The following is an 18,403-nucleotide window of genomic DNA, read 5'->3' on the forward strand; positions in this document are numbered from 1 at the left end:
AGAGACACGTATGTGCACCAAATTAATTACCTTCCCACAGCGACAGCCGCGTATTGGTGGGAATAAAAAGCACCTCTGATTCAGCAAAAGCTGCAGGTTTGTCAGCAGAAAGCACCTCTCATTCAGCGAGAGACTCACATGTGCATTATGCATTTTAAATTCACACTGTACCTATTCCTTCAATCAATTTAGTAGTACTGAATAAAGATTAGCTTTTCTTATAAGAGAGGTTACCTTCTGTGTTAATCAGAAAAAGTATAACAGTGTTTTGATAACAATTGCTAACAATGTCATAGGCTTATACAGGTAAATGAACACATGTCTGTGAGAACGGGGATTATGAGATGTTACAGGAGGTAAGTGTTTGTTACTTGTCATTGGGAGTGAACATCACAAGGTGACAAGGTTACAAAACCTTCTAAACTAAATCATTCATTCATTCATACTAATCTGGACCTAACTCTGTTGCGACTATTGATTTTTCATAATTCTAGTTGATAATGTTACATAATCGCAGATGAAGTGTTAACTCTTGCATCAACTCATTATATATATATTACACATAAATCATACAAAGGTAACTTGAAGCATTTTGTTCAAGCATGTTCGTGTAGATTTGAAATAAACCAAGTTACTACGAGGGTTGGCTGAAAAGTTCTCAGCCTGAGTGGTTTTTCCCCACTAGGTAGAGACAGGTGTTTGCCACCAATGAGGACAATCATTCAGTGAATCATAGACACAAGAACTACAAACGTACTAATAGTTTTATCTCAACTACAGCTCTTTTGGTAAACCTACCCTCTGAAATCATCAGAAATGGACAAAACTGAATACAGGGCAGTCATCAAGTACTTGCAAAAGAAAGGGATGTCCCCAAAACAGATACATGCTGACATGGTCTCCACTCTAGGGGATGATGCTCCTTCATTTTCCACAGTAAAGAAGTGGGCTGCAGAATTTAAGCGTGGCAGACAAAGCCTTGATGATGACCCACGCTCAGGAAGGCCTTCAACAGTAACCACTCCAGAAAACATCACGCGAGTGCTCGATATGTTGATGGATGATCGACGATTGACTACTCGACATATTGCTAGTGTAGTGGGCATCTCTCATGAGAGGGTTGGGCATATTATCACCAACGAATTAGGATTATGACTAAAGTTTCTGCAAGATGGGTGCCAAAGCTCTTGACAGCAGAACAGAAACGTGTCAGGTTCCAGACGTCCCTTGACAATTTGCGTCGTTTTGAAGCAGATCCCGATGATTTTGTGGCACGATTTGTAACCATGGATGAGACCTGGATACATCACTTTCAACCAGAAACAAAACTACAGTCAAAACAGTGGAAGCATCCTGATTCACCAGCTCCAAAGAAAGCCAAGTCTGTTCCTTCAGCTGGAAAGGTGATGGCATCAGTCTTTTGGGATTCCAGGGGTATTCTGCTCATTGATTATCTTGAAAAAGGTCAAACTATCAACAGCAGATACTATCCTGATCTACTGAACCAGTTGCGAGAAGCAATCAAATCCAAACAACGAGGGATGATCGCTAAAGGTGTCCTCTTCCACCAAGACAATGCGCCTGTTCACAAACCGGTGGTGGCCATGTCAACAATCCGCGATTGTGGCTTTGAACTCATTGACCATCCTCCTTATTCACCTGATTTGGCTCCTTCTGACTTCCACCTGTTCCCCAAAATGAAACAGGAACTCGCCGGTCGCCATTTTGCAAGTAATGATGACGTCATTTCCGCTGTGACTGATTTTTTTAGGGTAGCTGAAGAAGATTTCTTCCTGACCGGGATTCGGGCCTTGCAGCATCCCTTGCAAAAGTGTGTGAACTTGGAAGGGGACTATATAGAAAAATAAATTACAAACGTGGACTTTGTAACTTTTTTTCACAGTGAGGCTTAGAACTTTTCAGCCAACCCTCATAATCTAGACCTAACTCATTTGCGACTATTGATTTTTAAAGTTGACAATAATACATAATCAAATATGAAGTGATAACACTTGCATCTACTCATAATATACATATATAGTACACATAAACCATACAATGGTAACTGGAGCATTTTCTTCAAGCTGTTTCATGTTGATTTGAAATGTGATTTTTCAATGCAATTTACATAAGCATTGTATAAGAAACGTTTGTATTTGATCTCTGTAATTATCTGATCCAATGTAATTATCATATGTATCACTGAACTAAGTCTCTGTTGATCCATCGTCAATAAAACCAGGATAATATATCAGTTACAGAATTTATACACATGCGTAATGAGACAACAGTAATGAGATATTTGAACACCTATTTCAACCTCGAAATAACAGCCTCTGGCAGAATGCATGTCCAGTTACACCATTGATGAAAGTTTTGTCATGTGACAAGTGCAAAACAAACTAATGCGCTATTATATCATTGGACAATCTGTTTCATGGGGTCACGTCCATTATCAATCTTCTGAACCTTGTTTGCATTCAAAATACATATAGGCATGCCCTTCATAAACATTGGGGGAATTCAACAGCAAATGTATTCATTATAATAAATTAGTATCGTTTCACTTTTTGAATTCTATAACACATGTAGACTGTAGCACTTTGAGTGCTTAAAGGAAAAATAAACTCGCCAAACTGCTTGTTACTGTCCTGTGTGAACATTTCATGCAGCCTTACGACAATGTATGCTCACAATACACAAACGTTTTCATGATAGCTGGAGTTGATAAAGCCGAAATCCAGCACATCGATTGGTCAACGATCTAGTGAATAATCAATCTGTATCCAAGCTGTCTAGTGACCAAACATGCCAAACAGTGACCTGTCATTTCCTCTGTGACAGGTATCTCATGATACGATTGGTCATAGATAACAAATCAGAAACTTTATTGAACAGTTGAGATACAAAATGTTCTATTTAGGAACTTTGATGACGCCCTATCCCATGACTCTTATATATGTGCAAGGAATAGTATTATACACTATGCATACATTTATGTTCGTATGATAACGTATGTTTTCTGCATTAACTCTAGATAAACCAACGTGACAAACTGTGAATCTGTTCCATGTAAGTCACAAACTAGGATATTAGTACTTTCCTTAAAATATTCAGGATACACTAGCAATGTATTAGCGAAAATGCCTTCATAGAAGATTATTAAGCATGTATGTAAATTCTTCTTTACTGCCACTGACACAGATGTTTTGTACAATTTAACCTCACACAATGATATGAAAGGGACAATTTGTTTAAGTATGTTTCATGTCTTACATACAAAGAACACATATATATGTTAAGAAAATATATTCGTACACGCCACCAAAGGTTTACAAGAGAAAGTGCAATAAAATTACATAAAATGTGATGTATATGATATGCATTCACACCAGCTGTCTATCAACATATATTTTTAAAACTCAATAAAACAATTAAACAATCAGGACTTGTTCGTATGATGAGAAAGTTTCCTGTAACATCCGAAACCTGCCAGGGATATCAGGCGTGAATAGCCCTAACTAGTCTCGTCACAGTGAGTCTGGCAATCAGCAAATGGTTCCAGGAGTTGAGCAGTGATGTGATCTCAGGCTTAATGAGTTAACTGGTACACAAACAGAAGCAGAGAGGGCTACAAGTGAAGTGTATGATATATCCTTGTGACCATTTTTCTTCTTGAATATTACACAGTTGAGTGAGTGAGTTTGATATAAACCCACATTAAACAGTACTTCACTTCCATCATGTCATGTGAGATTCTTGGGAACTTAAACAAATATGAGGGGTACATCAACCCATGGGCCCCAAGGGACCAGAGAACAATGCATTTATCTTACCAAACACCTCAATGTGTTTGAAGCATGGGCACCAGATTGAGCACTTTTAGCCAACCTGTGTGAATCAAATGATTGGAATCTTGTATCCTGCTGTTTCTCCCAGAGGTATCATCTCCTAAATATTCCCCTTCTTAGTATTCACAAGTATTACATTTGAACGTGTTGTCAAAATTTGTTCATTGGAATGTAGGCATTGGTTTTCGTAACTATCACTAAATTTTGGATATAACACAAGAAAATCAAACTTAGAGCTATCTCCTTTCCATCAATTTGTATTCGCAAAACATCAGTAATTTCTGTGCATCATGCCTGATTCAATGTTATCCATGATAAAGAAGTACTACCATGCAGAACCAAATGAGTTGATATTGGCAACGGGGTACATTGACCGAGAGTCAATGACTCCCTGATAGCAGTGTTTGCGATACTTCAGTTTGCCAGTTGACCATCAGGGCTTGCTAATGCCAATATTTACAATCAGACAGACAGACAGACAGACAGACAGACAGACAGACAGACACAGACAGACAGACACAGACAGACAGACACACACAGACACACACAGACACACAGACACACACACACACACACACACACACACACACACACACACACACACACACATACTCACCATCTGAGGCTAAATTACGCACAGCAAAGCAGGTTTGGCACTTGACCTGAAAATGAAGCAGATTAATAGTTCTTTTCATTTAAATCTAGTACAAAGTTTGCCGCAGTTGAGCATCCCCAAGCTGAGAGAATTTAGAAGCAATACAGGATATTTTGAGTAGAATAGACTGAGTAGTGGTCCTATATATGTTTCTTTGGTCAAGTGACCCATGATGATCTGGGTTAAAACCAATCTTCAGTAACCCATGTTTATCGTAAGCGGCGACTGACAGCATCTGGTGGTCAAGCTTGCTGACTTGGTTCACACCTGTCATCAGTTCCCAATTGTGTAGGTTGATGCTCATGAGGTTGATCACTGCACTGTCTGATCCAGACTCATTGCTTACAGACCGCTACCATAAAGTTGTGTGTGGTGTAAAATTAAATTCACTCATTGAGAAAGAAAACAATGCACTTTGCGGATTGGTCAGACTTAATTTCAGGAGCAAAACAATGCCTCCAAGGCAATGTGCTTCGAATTATACCATTCATGTTCACCATATCTATTGCGTAATACCATTCATGTTCATCATATCTATTACGTAATACCATTCATGTTCACCATATCTATTGCGTAATACCATTCATGTTCACCATATCTATTGCGTAATACCACTCATGTTCACCACATAAATTGCGTAATACCATTCATGTTCACCATATCTATTGCGTAATACCATTCATGTTCACCACATAAATTGCGTAATACCATTCATGTTCACCACATCTATTGCGTAATACCATTCATGTTCACCATATCTATTGCGTCATACCATTCATGTTCACCACATCTATTGCGTAATACCATTCATGTTCACCATATCTATTGCATAATACCATTCATGTTCACCATATCTATTGCGCAATACCATTCACGTTCACCATATCTATTACATATTGCTGGGACTTGATATGTACCTTCAACAAAACCATTGTGGTCAAGACAAAATATTTGATGTGGATCAAGGCGAGTGCTACACCTAAAGATCACTCAGCCACACACAGCAATATTTCAGCTATATGGTGGTGGTCTGTAACATTAGCATCGATCTGCGCAATTGGGAACAGATGACATGTGTCAACCAAGTCAGCGAGTCTGACCACCTGATCCCCTTAGTTGCCTCTTACGAAAAGCATATTCGCCTTTTATGGCAAGCATGGGTTGCTGAAGGCCTATTCTACCCCGGGACCTTCACGGGTCAGTAATTGTTAGTAAACTTGGTATGGTAAATTATGGTAGCCTTATTCCTTTGGTTACACAGATACATACAGAGAATGAAATTCTAAACACTAAGTCACAGCTATTCCTAGTGGTATTTGTAACTGACTACTGAATTATCTTCCCTGATCCTGACGTCATGGCACTGTTGTTTGAAAGCCCTTCATAATTTCTCCTGAAAAAACCTGAAACACATGACATTTTCTGAAAGAATCATGGGGAGTAATGGGAGGGTAGTAGATCTTCAGAAGTAATAATTCAGAAGTAAGTTTATGGGCAATTACTAACAATACATGTAATTGTTCCTAATTATAACGTAAACATTCCCTATGCATCATAGTAGCCTGAATCACACATGTAGATGGAGGGTCCCCTTTGGAGACAACAGAAAAAGTGTGTGTGAATGTTTTGACGGAGTATTTGTATAACATGTCTATAGTCTAATTCACTTAATGCAACTGTCATTCTCAAACTTCACCTTTTGACACTAATAATGCCCTTAAAAGTGTTTTTGGGCAAAGCCTAATACCTACACTGAAGGATTTATCCGCTCACAAATAAGATTCCATAAAGGGTTTTGATGAATTGAGGATTGCTCTCTAGAGAATTGAGTTTGACTTGGATCACAGAAAGGCTAGGTCAGATGTCACCGAGAAGCCAACTACTGTTAACATACCAAGAGTCCCAGAGAAAAGACACTGTCTTGTTGTTATGTGTTGTCCTTGATATGTCTGTGTGAGAAGGTTACTTACTTCTCTTAGCGCGTGAGGTGTGACATCCTGGGGATCTAGGCAGGAAGTGACAGTGTTTTTACAGCTTTTCTTTCCTTGATTAAAACATTTGGGGTTTCCTAATTAAGCATTATTGTCTCATGCTGAATCAGCAGAGGATGTTCATGTTAAAGAGAAGCGGGCATTGGCGAGAGCCAGTGAGAAACTGTGACATGATTATAAACATGTGTTAAAAGACATATATTAAATCACAACATTTTGTAATATGTTATAAAGGATCAAACCAAGTATATATGCATTCGCACACGCAAAAATGGTGAAAATATTGAAACTGTATTCTAAAAATCCAATAGCCTGAGAAAATGCAAATGCTTAAATTTACTAGTACATATGACAGACAAAATGCAACAATATCTAGCTAAATAACACTTAGCAGAGCATGTGCAAACACGTTTCCTCAGAGCAGAGCACTCTTTTCTATATAGTCTCAACATAGACACTGTATCACAAGCGTTCCGTCCGGCTTTGCATGTTCCATCAGAAGCATCTTTCACCTCTCAAATGTATCTTGTAGTGTATTTAAATTCATACATTGGTATCATATCTACCTAAACATCACATTGTAGTGTTACAAAATGCCACATGGAAAGATAACTGGTCCCTTAAAGTGTCTTTCCAACATAGCCTCGACCAATAGTGTCAAGTCTCTGTTCGGCCCGACTTGGCCCGACCACTCAAAAGCACCTTACGCCTCACAGATGTATCTTAAATTCTATTAAAATCCATAGTTTACTATCATATCTACCTAAATATGGCTTTACAGAGTGTCAAAGCATTGTATTTGAAACAAACACAGTGCTCAAAGTGAACTCTATTTTCTATACATTCTCAACAAAGACACAGTATCACAAGCTTTCGGTTGGTTTGGCCCAAGCTCTCAAAAGTAGCTTTAACTTAACCTGTGCATCTTGAATTGTAATTAAATCCATAGATTAGATCTACATGTACCTAAATATCACCTTTTCACGTTACAAAACACAACGCAATAGTAAAGATAACCGGTCCCTTAAATTGAAGCCCTTTTCGTTCTCCATTCTCAACATAGCCTCGACCAAAAGTCTTAAGTCTCTCCCTGTCGAAAAGGTCATGAATTCTTCATGAATTCTTCATGAAGACTTCATGAAGTTTCTTCATGAAGAGTTCATGAAAACTTCATGAAGAATTCATGAACATTAAATGAGACATCTACTTCATGAAGAGTTCATGAAGATACTTCATGAAGAATTCATGAAGATACTTCATGAAGAGTTCATGAAGAATTCATGAAGATACTTCATGAAGACTTCCTGAAGAGTTCATGAAGATACTTCCTGAAGAGTTCATGAAGATACTTCCTGAAGAGTACATGAAGACCCCCTGAACTGTTCATGAAGACTTCCTGAAGAGCCCTTTCAGCCTTTTCCTGCAACACAAGTCACATAATCTGACCATGCCATGCAAGCTGGCAGGCAACATATAAATTCATCACCAATAGATGTAACATAAATTAAATATCAAGCAGCAAAGAGGACACAAACAGAAAACTAGATTTGGATGGGATTTCCTTTTTATTCAAATCTTCAGCAGAAAATTCTGATTAATTATTTAAAAACAACACAAGAACCTGTATCCAAACATTGTGCTCTAGAATTAAAGAAGCTGTCATCCATATATACTTGTTCTATCTTTACTACAGCTTGGATGTCAATCAGTCTGTATCCAGGAAAATGAACTTATTCAGGAACACCATTTCATGCAGTAGATTGTAATATACAATTTCAGAAAGTGTAATCCCTTCAGACTATATGTTTTTTAAGTAGACAATGAGAGTCACAACCAACAGAGAATTTACAACAGGGCCTATAATCATCTACCTGGAAGTTGTACATGGGGCATCACAATTAATCTCAGAAGAAACAGGATGGAAGAACCTTCAGGAAAAGCAGTGGTAACATCACTGAAGATGCCCACATTGGTTTAAGAATGGTTAGTGACTGAGTGAGTTGAGTTCCAGCAATACCACGACAAGGAACCCAAGAGAAGGGGCTACATACATTGTTCTCATGTGACGAATCAAACCCAAGTCTTCAGTGTGAAGAGTGAACACTTTGGCTCAGGAATATAATCATTGAGCAGAACTTCATATTTGTGTCTCAACATTTGCATGATTAGGACCATTTCCTCAGAATCGCCCCCATTTCCTCAGAATCGCCCAGTGGAAATCTGAAAAACATTGTAACCAACAACATTTAATCATAGTCTTTCCATTTCCAAGAGTCTAAAGCAAATACTGAAACTTTGTTGTTTTAAAAAAAATAATTGCTCAAAATGTTAAGTATATATAACATGTTTCAGATAATTTTTCACTTGATTACTTAAACTATTTTAAATAATTTAAATTTTTTTTTAATACAAAGAGTGCATATCAAGTAACAAAACTGGCTTCTAAATCACTAGTCTACATTCATGATCAAATATATTCTGAAATATCTGCATTTCCCAACACTTAAAATAATCAGCACATCATAAAATAGAAAAACGTATCTTCATGTAACTGAACCTATTTCCAACTCAAATAGATGACTAAACATTGTGGCACATTCACTTTTAATTTACAATCGGTAATTATTCCAAAACTGAATACAAAAACGACAAAGAGAAAATGAAACATCCCTGAAAGTGCCTATAGCAATTATCTCCCTTTTCATTTGAATTTATTTTGTTGTTTATAATCTAAGCCAAACAAACTTAGCACCAAACTAGCACCTTGAACTCTGACACCATCTGTATGTGCTCAGATTTAAGTCACCAGCGTTACATGCCCCTGTGTAAGTCCCATCGTACACAAAGTTCGCATTATCATTCAGTACACATTACTGATGTTCCTTCTGAGACTAAGAGACATACACTGTGTAAAAACAACACTTGATACACTGCTATATGTTTAAAAAATGTTTCTGTCATTCTCCTCAAAGAGATTTGCTTATCCCTTCACCAATGTTTGTATATGCATATTCCGGCACTCAAAATAATTTCAAAATTGTTGTTATTTACGTACCGCTCATGGAAATCACCTTGGGATGCATCCACAGGCAGTTAATCTAGTCGATTCCTTTATCTTGAGTCAGTTCTTGACATATCCATCGTTGAATTATCCACGAAATGCGCGAATCGCAAATTCATTAGTGATATTCATCGCCTGAATCGTTGTCTGTTGGCGAAGTTGCATTTGGCGCCTTCTGCCTCGCTCTCGCGCTCGAAGACAGCAGCAATGGCGTCATGCCGAGAAACGGTCGCGTCTTTCCGTATCGGATGTTGCAAGTTTGAAGTAAAGACATTTTTTGATCGAAAAGAAAAATTAAATGTAAATATAATCCTTAGATCAGGAATAAATCGTGTCTATAAATAAAATAAGATGTATGGTTGTTGTTATCCGTTCTTAAAGTCGCAATAGATTTCGGAAGCACGAAGGGTGGGGCAGTTTTGGCGCGAAAGTTACTCCATCATACCAACAGTGTATAATTTCTCATCTTATGAACAATTAATGGCAAGAATTACAATATTTAGGTATCAATATCGAAATTACAACTTGTCATTATACATGTCGTATTATTGTCAACGGCGGGGATCCCGTAAAAACATGTTCTGAGTTCACGTTCCGTTGTCGATCATAACTTGGAAGAATAGGTTATAATGCACGTCCCTGGTCATAAATTTTATTTCATTAGTCTAAACTGACGTAGTTTCAGGGTCATATCGTGCTGGACAGGGAGTGACAGTGGAATGTGTTCTAAAATCGAGAGCATTGAATGTTTTCAACGAGAAGATAAACTTGCGGGTTATGAAAGCTGTCAGAAGCATGGCGATATCAAAATATTTTTCCACATTTCGTTTTTTCTAGTACCGAGTCGACTGTTAATGTTTTTGACTGTTTTATGTTTTTGCTTCGTTATGAACTTTGCGGAAGACGTTCTTGTGATAGTAAAGTATCTGCATGCATCGTGAGCAATCACGGGAGAAATTCAAAGAAATGAGACGATTTTGACAGGAAAACTTTACTTTATGGAGTAAATATGGAATAAGGAAGACAAGTAGAAAACTTCCACAGTACCAACTGGTTACGCAGCTATTTTAAGAAGGTAAGTTTTAATTTGAACTGTCCCTATGTTACTAAAACAATTCCTGTTAGGCACAGAATCGTTTAGCGTTCTTTTATGCATAATGTTTGTTGAATATATTATGAAACAACAACAAAAGTTACTAGACAAACACTAGTAATGCCACCAGAGATAGGATTTACAGATAATTTAAACTTAATTAAATATGTTGAAAGTATGTTTATGCCTCATCTGTAATCGTTTACATAACAACTTATCTAACATGAATAAAAGTATTGTAGCTTGTAATATTTATTCTGTATTTTCTTTTTAATGCAGTTTACTCTGGAAATTTGTAGTGAATAAAATTAAACTTACTTCATGAACAAAAACTTCATGAAGTAACATATAACTTCATGAGGTGTGAAATAACTTCATGAAGTTGAAGAAGTCTTCATGAAATATGTCTTCATGAAGTAACAAAACTTCATGAAGTTGAAGAAGTCTTCATGAAATATGTCTTCATGAAGTAACAAAACTTCATGAAGTGTGAAATTGCTTCATGAAGTTGATGAAGTCTTCATGAAGTGTGTCTTCATGAAGTAAGTTCATGAAGATTTAAGCTAAAGTTGATGAACACTTCATGAACTCTTCATGAAGTCTTCATGAACTTCATGAAGACTTCATGAACTCATGAACTGAATTTCGCAGGGGTGTTCGGCCTGACTTGGCCCGACCTTTCAAAAACACCTTACTTCTCACAGATGTATCTTAAATTCTACTTAAATCCATAGTTTAGTATCATATCTACCAAAATACGGCTTTACAGAGTTTCAAAGTATTGTATTTCAAACAAACACATTGCTTAAAGTGAACTCTATTTTCTATACATTCTCAACAAAGAGACAGTATCACAAGCTTTCAATTCGGATTGGCACTAGCTCCCTAAAGCAGCTTAAACCTGACACATGTATCCAGAAAGATGTTGAAATCCATTATACCTACCTGAATATTTATTTGTAATGCAATGAAATGCATCATGTAATTGTAAACACCAAATAGTACACGTGTGTTAGGTTTAAGCTGTTTTTGAGAGCCTGGGCCAAGTGGGGCCGAACAGAGACTTAACACTTTTGATTAAGGCTATGTTGAGAAGGAAGTGAGAAAAGGGCTTCACTTTAAGGGGCCAGTTGCATAATCTTTGATGAATCATCCACAGTAGTTTGTCACACCTTCTTGGGGTCAGGTGATACACCTTCTTGACTGAAGATTAAACCAAAAAACTCGATTCTGCTGAACTCGCATATTTCGTTGTTAAGTGTTAAACCTCTGTCTCTCAGTATCTGACATACTGCATCAAGTACTACATCATGTTCTTCAGTGGTTCTGCCATATATAGAGGATACTAAATGACCTTCCGTGTAATACCATTTGTATTAAACGAGTTAATGATTTGGTATCAGACGAGCAAAACCGAGTTTCAAACTAAATCTTTAACGAGTTTAATGAAAATGGTATTTCACGGAAGCGAGTTTAGTATTCTGTTTATTACTCGCCAACATAAATTGACAGAAACTGCGGCGAAATTGCCTACAGTGTGAGGACTCTCATCTTTCAAGTCAAGCAAGGTCTAGTAAAATCGCGACATCAACATTAGCATTGTGACGTCACAACTTTGAACCATTTTTACGTCATATGTCAAGCGGTATTACACTAGTGTAATATTGGCGTAAAAATATTACACTGCAGTATCTTCCACGGGCAAGTAATAAATAATAAGTGCTACATCATGTTCTTCAGTGGTTCTGTCATATTTTATGATATCATCGCTACAGTTCTTGCAGTTAGGTATGTCTCTTATGACAGTTCTGATTTCTTCTTGGAAGACTTCGGATGCAGAAGACACTTCGAAACTCAGCCTCTTGTATCTGTATAATCTCATGTGTGTACTTCATGTTGTGATTTGACACGATTCAGGATGTAGCAGCAACTGGTGATATCCAGAGCGGACATCAAGCTTACTGAACACATTGGCACTGTTTAAGTCGTTTGTAATTTTATCAGTTGTTCGACATTCTCACTGTATGTCTTTGTTGGCTGATCTCATGTCCACACAGATTCTGATATCAGTTCCGTTCTTCTTTGGAGGGGGAAATGGGGGAATGACAATGGGGGAAACCCAAGGTGTGGCTTCTCCGTCTATCTTCTCAATGATGTCAGCCTCAAGAAGCTTGTTAAGCTCTTTCTCCACTTTCTCAAGGTGTTCTGTGTGTCTGGGCTAGCTACGGGTTTGACGGTCGGATCTATCTGAAGTTTGATTTCACGATCCTTGAGTTTTCCAATTCCGTGGAATAGTTCTGGATACTTAGCAATTGGGGATACTTGTCTAATGATCTTTATGAGTCCTAGTGACTGGGTTGTTTCATGTGTCCCTTCAGCAACACAGAATTTGTGTAATTGCGTCGCTGCAGTTGTTTCCACTACCAGGTCACACTGTCCTAGAATCTTGATAGCTTGATTTGTTCTATAGGGATTTATCCTTTGCACCTTTATTTCTGTTTAATCTTGGACTGCCAATCTTTCTGTATAACTTTTCGCTGAGAATGTTCTCCGAAGCACCTGTATCAACCATGCTGCTACATATTTCAGTGTTAATGTTCACATCAACCACTGCAGATTTCCTTCAGAGTCCTTCATGAGCCATATGCTGTTTGTTGACTTGCTTAAAAGGTATCCCTCTTCTGATGTGTCTGTGTTATAATTTGTGTCGCTTGTCTGTTCACTTATGAAGTTCACATGACTGTTTTTCTGTGGCTGAGCGGGCAAGGCGGCTGACATTGTGTGCTGGCAATTAGGTGCCTGACTCTGAGGGTGCGAGTTCGAATCATGGATGGGACTCAACCAAAAAAGTACTAGAATTTGTACTTTACTGAGAAAGTGAAATCCCAATATGATATATGTTGCATTTGACAAACAAACTTAAATAGCATTCATCCTCAGGCAGGGCGCAGCCATTGTTGAAAATCGAGAAGTCATGGGCTATAGTCCGTTAGAATTATTGAGATTATAATTTGTTCTCATCAGGTTTGAAAATCAAAACTACTTTTTACTGGTAGTTACATATGCATTTGAATCATGGCCAAAAGGATTTTGCATGACACAACTTTTAACATAAGGTCTTCTTCCAAGGAAGCAAGGTGGGGGTCAAAGTGACATTTATATTGCAAGCAATGTTATATTGACTTCCACCTCACTTCCAAGAGTGAAATTGTTATGTTATAAGCAATGTCATGCAAAATCCTATTGTCCATCAATAAAATACATATTTTAGTACCAGTAGAAAGTAATTTTGATTTTGAAAGTCGGTGAAAACAAACTTAAATAGCATTCATCCTAAGACGGGGGGCCTCCATTTTTTAAAATCGTGAAGTCAAATCCATTTGAATTAATGAGATTATGGTTTGTTTTCATCAAGTTGTCAAAAAAACTACATAAATATGAATTTGAATCATTACCAAAAGGAGTTTGCATGACACAACCTGTAACATAACGTGAGCGAGGTCGGTGTCGAAGTGAAAATATTGCGCGATAAATTTCAGGTAATCTAAGTGGCGTTACCACTAATCATACCTGTTATAAATTCATTAACTGAGCATCAAGTGAATGATGACAAATAACTTGTAGGTTTATACCACCTAACACGGATTACAACCTAGCGACACCAAGTGATTTTGAATCACTATGAATTTAGAATCGTCTATGAAAACAAGGGTTGTAACTCGAAAACTAGGCAAAACAGGAGACAAAACTAAATGATAGTAGACTGTGAGAACATACAGCTTTCATTTTTTTTAACAGCTTTCACAATTTCAGGTTTGTACAAACCTGTAAACAAAATAATTTAACCCCCGAAATGTAGATGAGTACTGCACAGACCCTTATTTCTATACCTACAATTACGTCATGGAGACGCGCTGCTCTGATCGGTTGAAATTTCGTTTGCGGCTGAGAATTGTGCACTGTTGACAAAAAAGGTTGATTTAAGTTAATTAAAGGTCGAAATGAGTAGTTTTAATGGCTGGGTTTCATTTATAGCGATGCCAACAAGTGATTTTGTATTTGTACCCTACTAGAGTGTATGTGAGTTTTAATTGGCCTATTGCTGATACATTCCGGCGAGCACAGGGCCCCTACAATGCCTTTCGGCTTCACCACTTCCGTAGACTATTTGATTTTATTTAACCGGACCAAAACACTGTATGTATGTACGTATGTACGTATGTATGTGTGTATGTGTGTATGTGTGTATGCGTGCGTGCGTGCCTGTGTGTGTGTGTGTGCAGGCAGGTATGCGGGTGGGTGTGCATGAATGCAAGCATGCATACGGGTATGCATTTGGATATGGATGAATGCATATATGCGGATATGCATGTATGCAGTGCGCGTGGGTGTGTATGTGGGTATGTACCTATGTATACTTACACGCAAAAGAAACGCAAGTTTCTATCTGAACTGAAGAACCAAATTTGGACCCCTAATTTCATAATACCTTCGGTACATAGTGATGCTTGGTTATGCTTGGAACATTTTCTGTATCATTTTATAAGATCAATGTGATCACAACAAGACGAAAACGAATCACCAAAATGCACCACTCAAATGAAGATGTGGACATGATGCACACTTCCCACGTGGAATTGAATATGCACGATTTTTCACTACCCGTAGTGGGTATAAAAACCGCCAAGAACTTTGGCATATCCTTCATTGTTCAACAATGTTGCGACTAAACCAACATGAGAGGAATCAGGCTATCAGACGTTTACACGCTGGAGAGTCTGTCCAACACATTGCTCGGCACTTTAACGTCAACATAACGACAATCTACCGTCTCCAGCATCGCTATAACACAACACAGTCAACCAATGACCGTCAACGAAGCGGCCGACCAAGGGTCACGACCCCTAGGCAAGATCGTACAGGAGATGTGTGGCAGTGATCAATGCTAATGGTGGGCACACCAGGTATTGAATGACGTAATTCAAATGATCGAAATCGGAAAATGCAATTGCTGACACAAATTGTAAAGACCTTATTGAGTATGGATACCAATGAACTGTGTTTGCTCAAATTTCTGTACATATGACTCCACTCGTATTTGTATACTTAACTGTTGAAAAAGAAATACAGTGATGCTACATGTCAGACTTGCGTTTCTTTTGCGTGTGAGTTTATGTACATACGTATATATGTATGAATATATGTGGTGAAACTTGGGGGGATTATGAGAGGATGGTACTTATGTGGTTATACCTCAATCAGAGCCCCCTTTGGCACCCTTTATGGGCATCAAAATACACATAGCTCTAAACACACATAGCTCTTTACTTGGCTTCTCCTGATGTAAACTGCTCTAAGTAAGTCATACAATCATCAGGATCCTTTGTCCCATCATCGGTATTGTGCCATCATTAGTATTGTTCGTAATTGGATACATTCCAGATCTCACATGAGATCACTCAGATTGACCACAGTTTTGTAGAATGATCACATAAATAACACCTAATTTTAGGTCAAGACGTCACATTGATAGCAGACCAGTTGTTGAAACATATCGAGGTGTAATATGATGTGTAACAAGTAGATCATTTTGATATTTCAGTATGAATGAATTGTTCCCGCTGATAATGTTTTTAATTGATTGGATTAAAAAATGACTGATATGAAGTGCAAAATTAAAGACTGATCATTCAGTATTTTGTCATACAATCATCAGGATCAGTATTTTGTCATACAATCATCAGGATTAGATGTATTGCTCAGAATGATGGTCTTGAATAGTCTGATCAACTTTGGATAGTCCATGGGATTGCCATTAAAGACACTAATCTCTGGCACATGTTTGCTTAAGTGATATACAACAGAAGTAAGAATATCAGAAACATTCTCACACTTTCTATTGTTTAAGTTATGTACTGTTGTAAATATTTGACATTACTGACATTACATTATATATGAATCTAACTTAGTTTTGATTATTGTTACTGTCAAACTTATTTCAAGACATCTCAAGAATATAGATAAGACATCGCTCTCTTAGTAATCGGTTGTTTGTTCTTTCGTTTATTGTATTACACATTTTATGTATCACTGCATAACACCACTTCACTTGTTCTGCACATGCTACAATTCAACAGCCTGTGAGAGACATTCCCTACCCACCTCGTCTGTTGCTGTTACCCCCAAACTCCTCAGTAAAGGCATTTTGACTGAAGTTTTTTTGAATAGTGTGACTTTGAAATAAATCTTATGTCAATTTGACTGTGTAAATTTTGTGTAGATTCAAGAGCTAGGACAATGACTTACTAAAGGACTTTTGTCTTTTGAAAAAATTTTAAATCGAAATTGTTGAAGACACAAAGTAAAATTGTTTCTTCAATGTCAGACATTTCTAATTATGACGGAGTTAGAACACAGTACACTCAGTGGATGATAAACTTTGAAGATTCCATGAAACAAAATGATGACATTAGTGGCTGTGCTTAGTCATATATGGACGCTCCCTCACAATATCTAGACACACTTACAAACTTTAATGATGATGTTAAGGTATTTCAGCTGTTTGAGGAGTAGGGGTGAAATGGTACACTTTCACTACTGTAAAGTATTGCAGAACAAGGCCTTCAGTTCAGTCTGGTTTAGTTCAGTGTATGAGATATGATCATAATGCTGAAAATTGACGAAAAAGGCCAAACTAAACCTTACATTGTTTAATAACAAGGAAAAAATTAACCATAACCTGTGTTATTTTGAATAAACAAAACTGTCATTACATAAATTATATGAAATAAATTCTATAAATTAACAAGACACATGAGGAATGGATAGCAAATGGCAAGTGATCCTTTGTGCCATCATTAGTATTGTTCGTAATTGGATACATTCCAGATCTCACATGAGATCACTCAGATTGACCACAGTTTTGTAGAATGATCACATAAATAACACCTAATTTTAGGTCAAGATGTCACATTGATAGCAGACGAGTTGTTGAAACATATCGAGGTGTATTATGATGTGTAACAAGTAGATCATTTTGATATTTCAGTATGAATGAATTGTTCCCGCTGATAATGTTTTTAATTGATTGGATTAAAAAATGACTGATATGTGCAAAATTAAAGACTGATCATTCAGTATTTTGAATTGTAATTAAACTACTCAAAAAAAGAAATGCAAAGGTAGTGTTTTTCCATGTAACTTTTCAAATTTTCATTGGTATCTATGTAATCAGTATATCTATGGTGAAAACTGTCTGCAAACAATTCTGAGTTTGAATCCATTGTCACTGAGGACAACTCACCAAAATGCACCAAAATCTGTTTTCCTCAATAAATGCAATAAATCATGAACGGGAAGAAATTCATGCATTTCCTTTTGCATGCACATTCCATGCATCATTTCCAATAAAAATGGGGTGTTTCCAATGCTCTTGCTATAGTTGACAACATCAAATTTGGTGTTAAAGTCATGCCTAGACTTACTGAGGCTAAGCGCAACAATGCAATTGGTCATTTGGTGCCTGGGGAGTCCCAGTCTGCAATTGCAAGGCAACTGAATGTGTCACAGAGTACCATAGCAAGACTTTGGCATCGCTACCAGCAGCATGGATCAACCTGTCAACAGGTCAGGTCGACCCCATGTAAGCACGCCTGCTCAGGACAGGTTTATTCGGCTTCGACATTTGCGGAACATGTTCACCACAGCATCCTCCACAAAATCGGTAGTGACAGGACTCAGGACAATTTCTGA

At 37.5% G+C, this 18,403-nt stretch overlaps 1 protein-coding gene across 1 annotated transcript in view; it reads right to left on the minus strand.

Moving 5' to 3' along the window:
- Positions 1-18,403, minus strand: part of LOC137278139 (uncharacterized) — a 421,511-nt gene that overhangs the window by 187,413 nt on the left and 215,695 nt on the right. Inside the window, exon 8 of the mRNA XM_067810311.1 lies at positions 4,468-4,513. Within this exon, the coding sequence (XP_067666412.1) occupies positions 4,468-4,513 (46 nt within the window). The remainder of the gene's footprint in view (positions 1-4,467; positions 4,514-18,403) is intronic.

This window comes from Haliotis asinina, chromosome 3 (assembly GCF_037392515.1).
Source record: "Haliotis asinina isolate JCU_RB_2024 chromosome 3, JCU_Hal_asi_v2, whole genome shotgun sequence".
Classification (NCBI taxonomy): Eukaryota; Metazoa; Mollusca; class Gastropoda; order Lepetellida; family Haliotidae; genus Haliotis; species Haliotis asinina.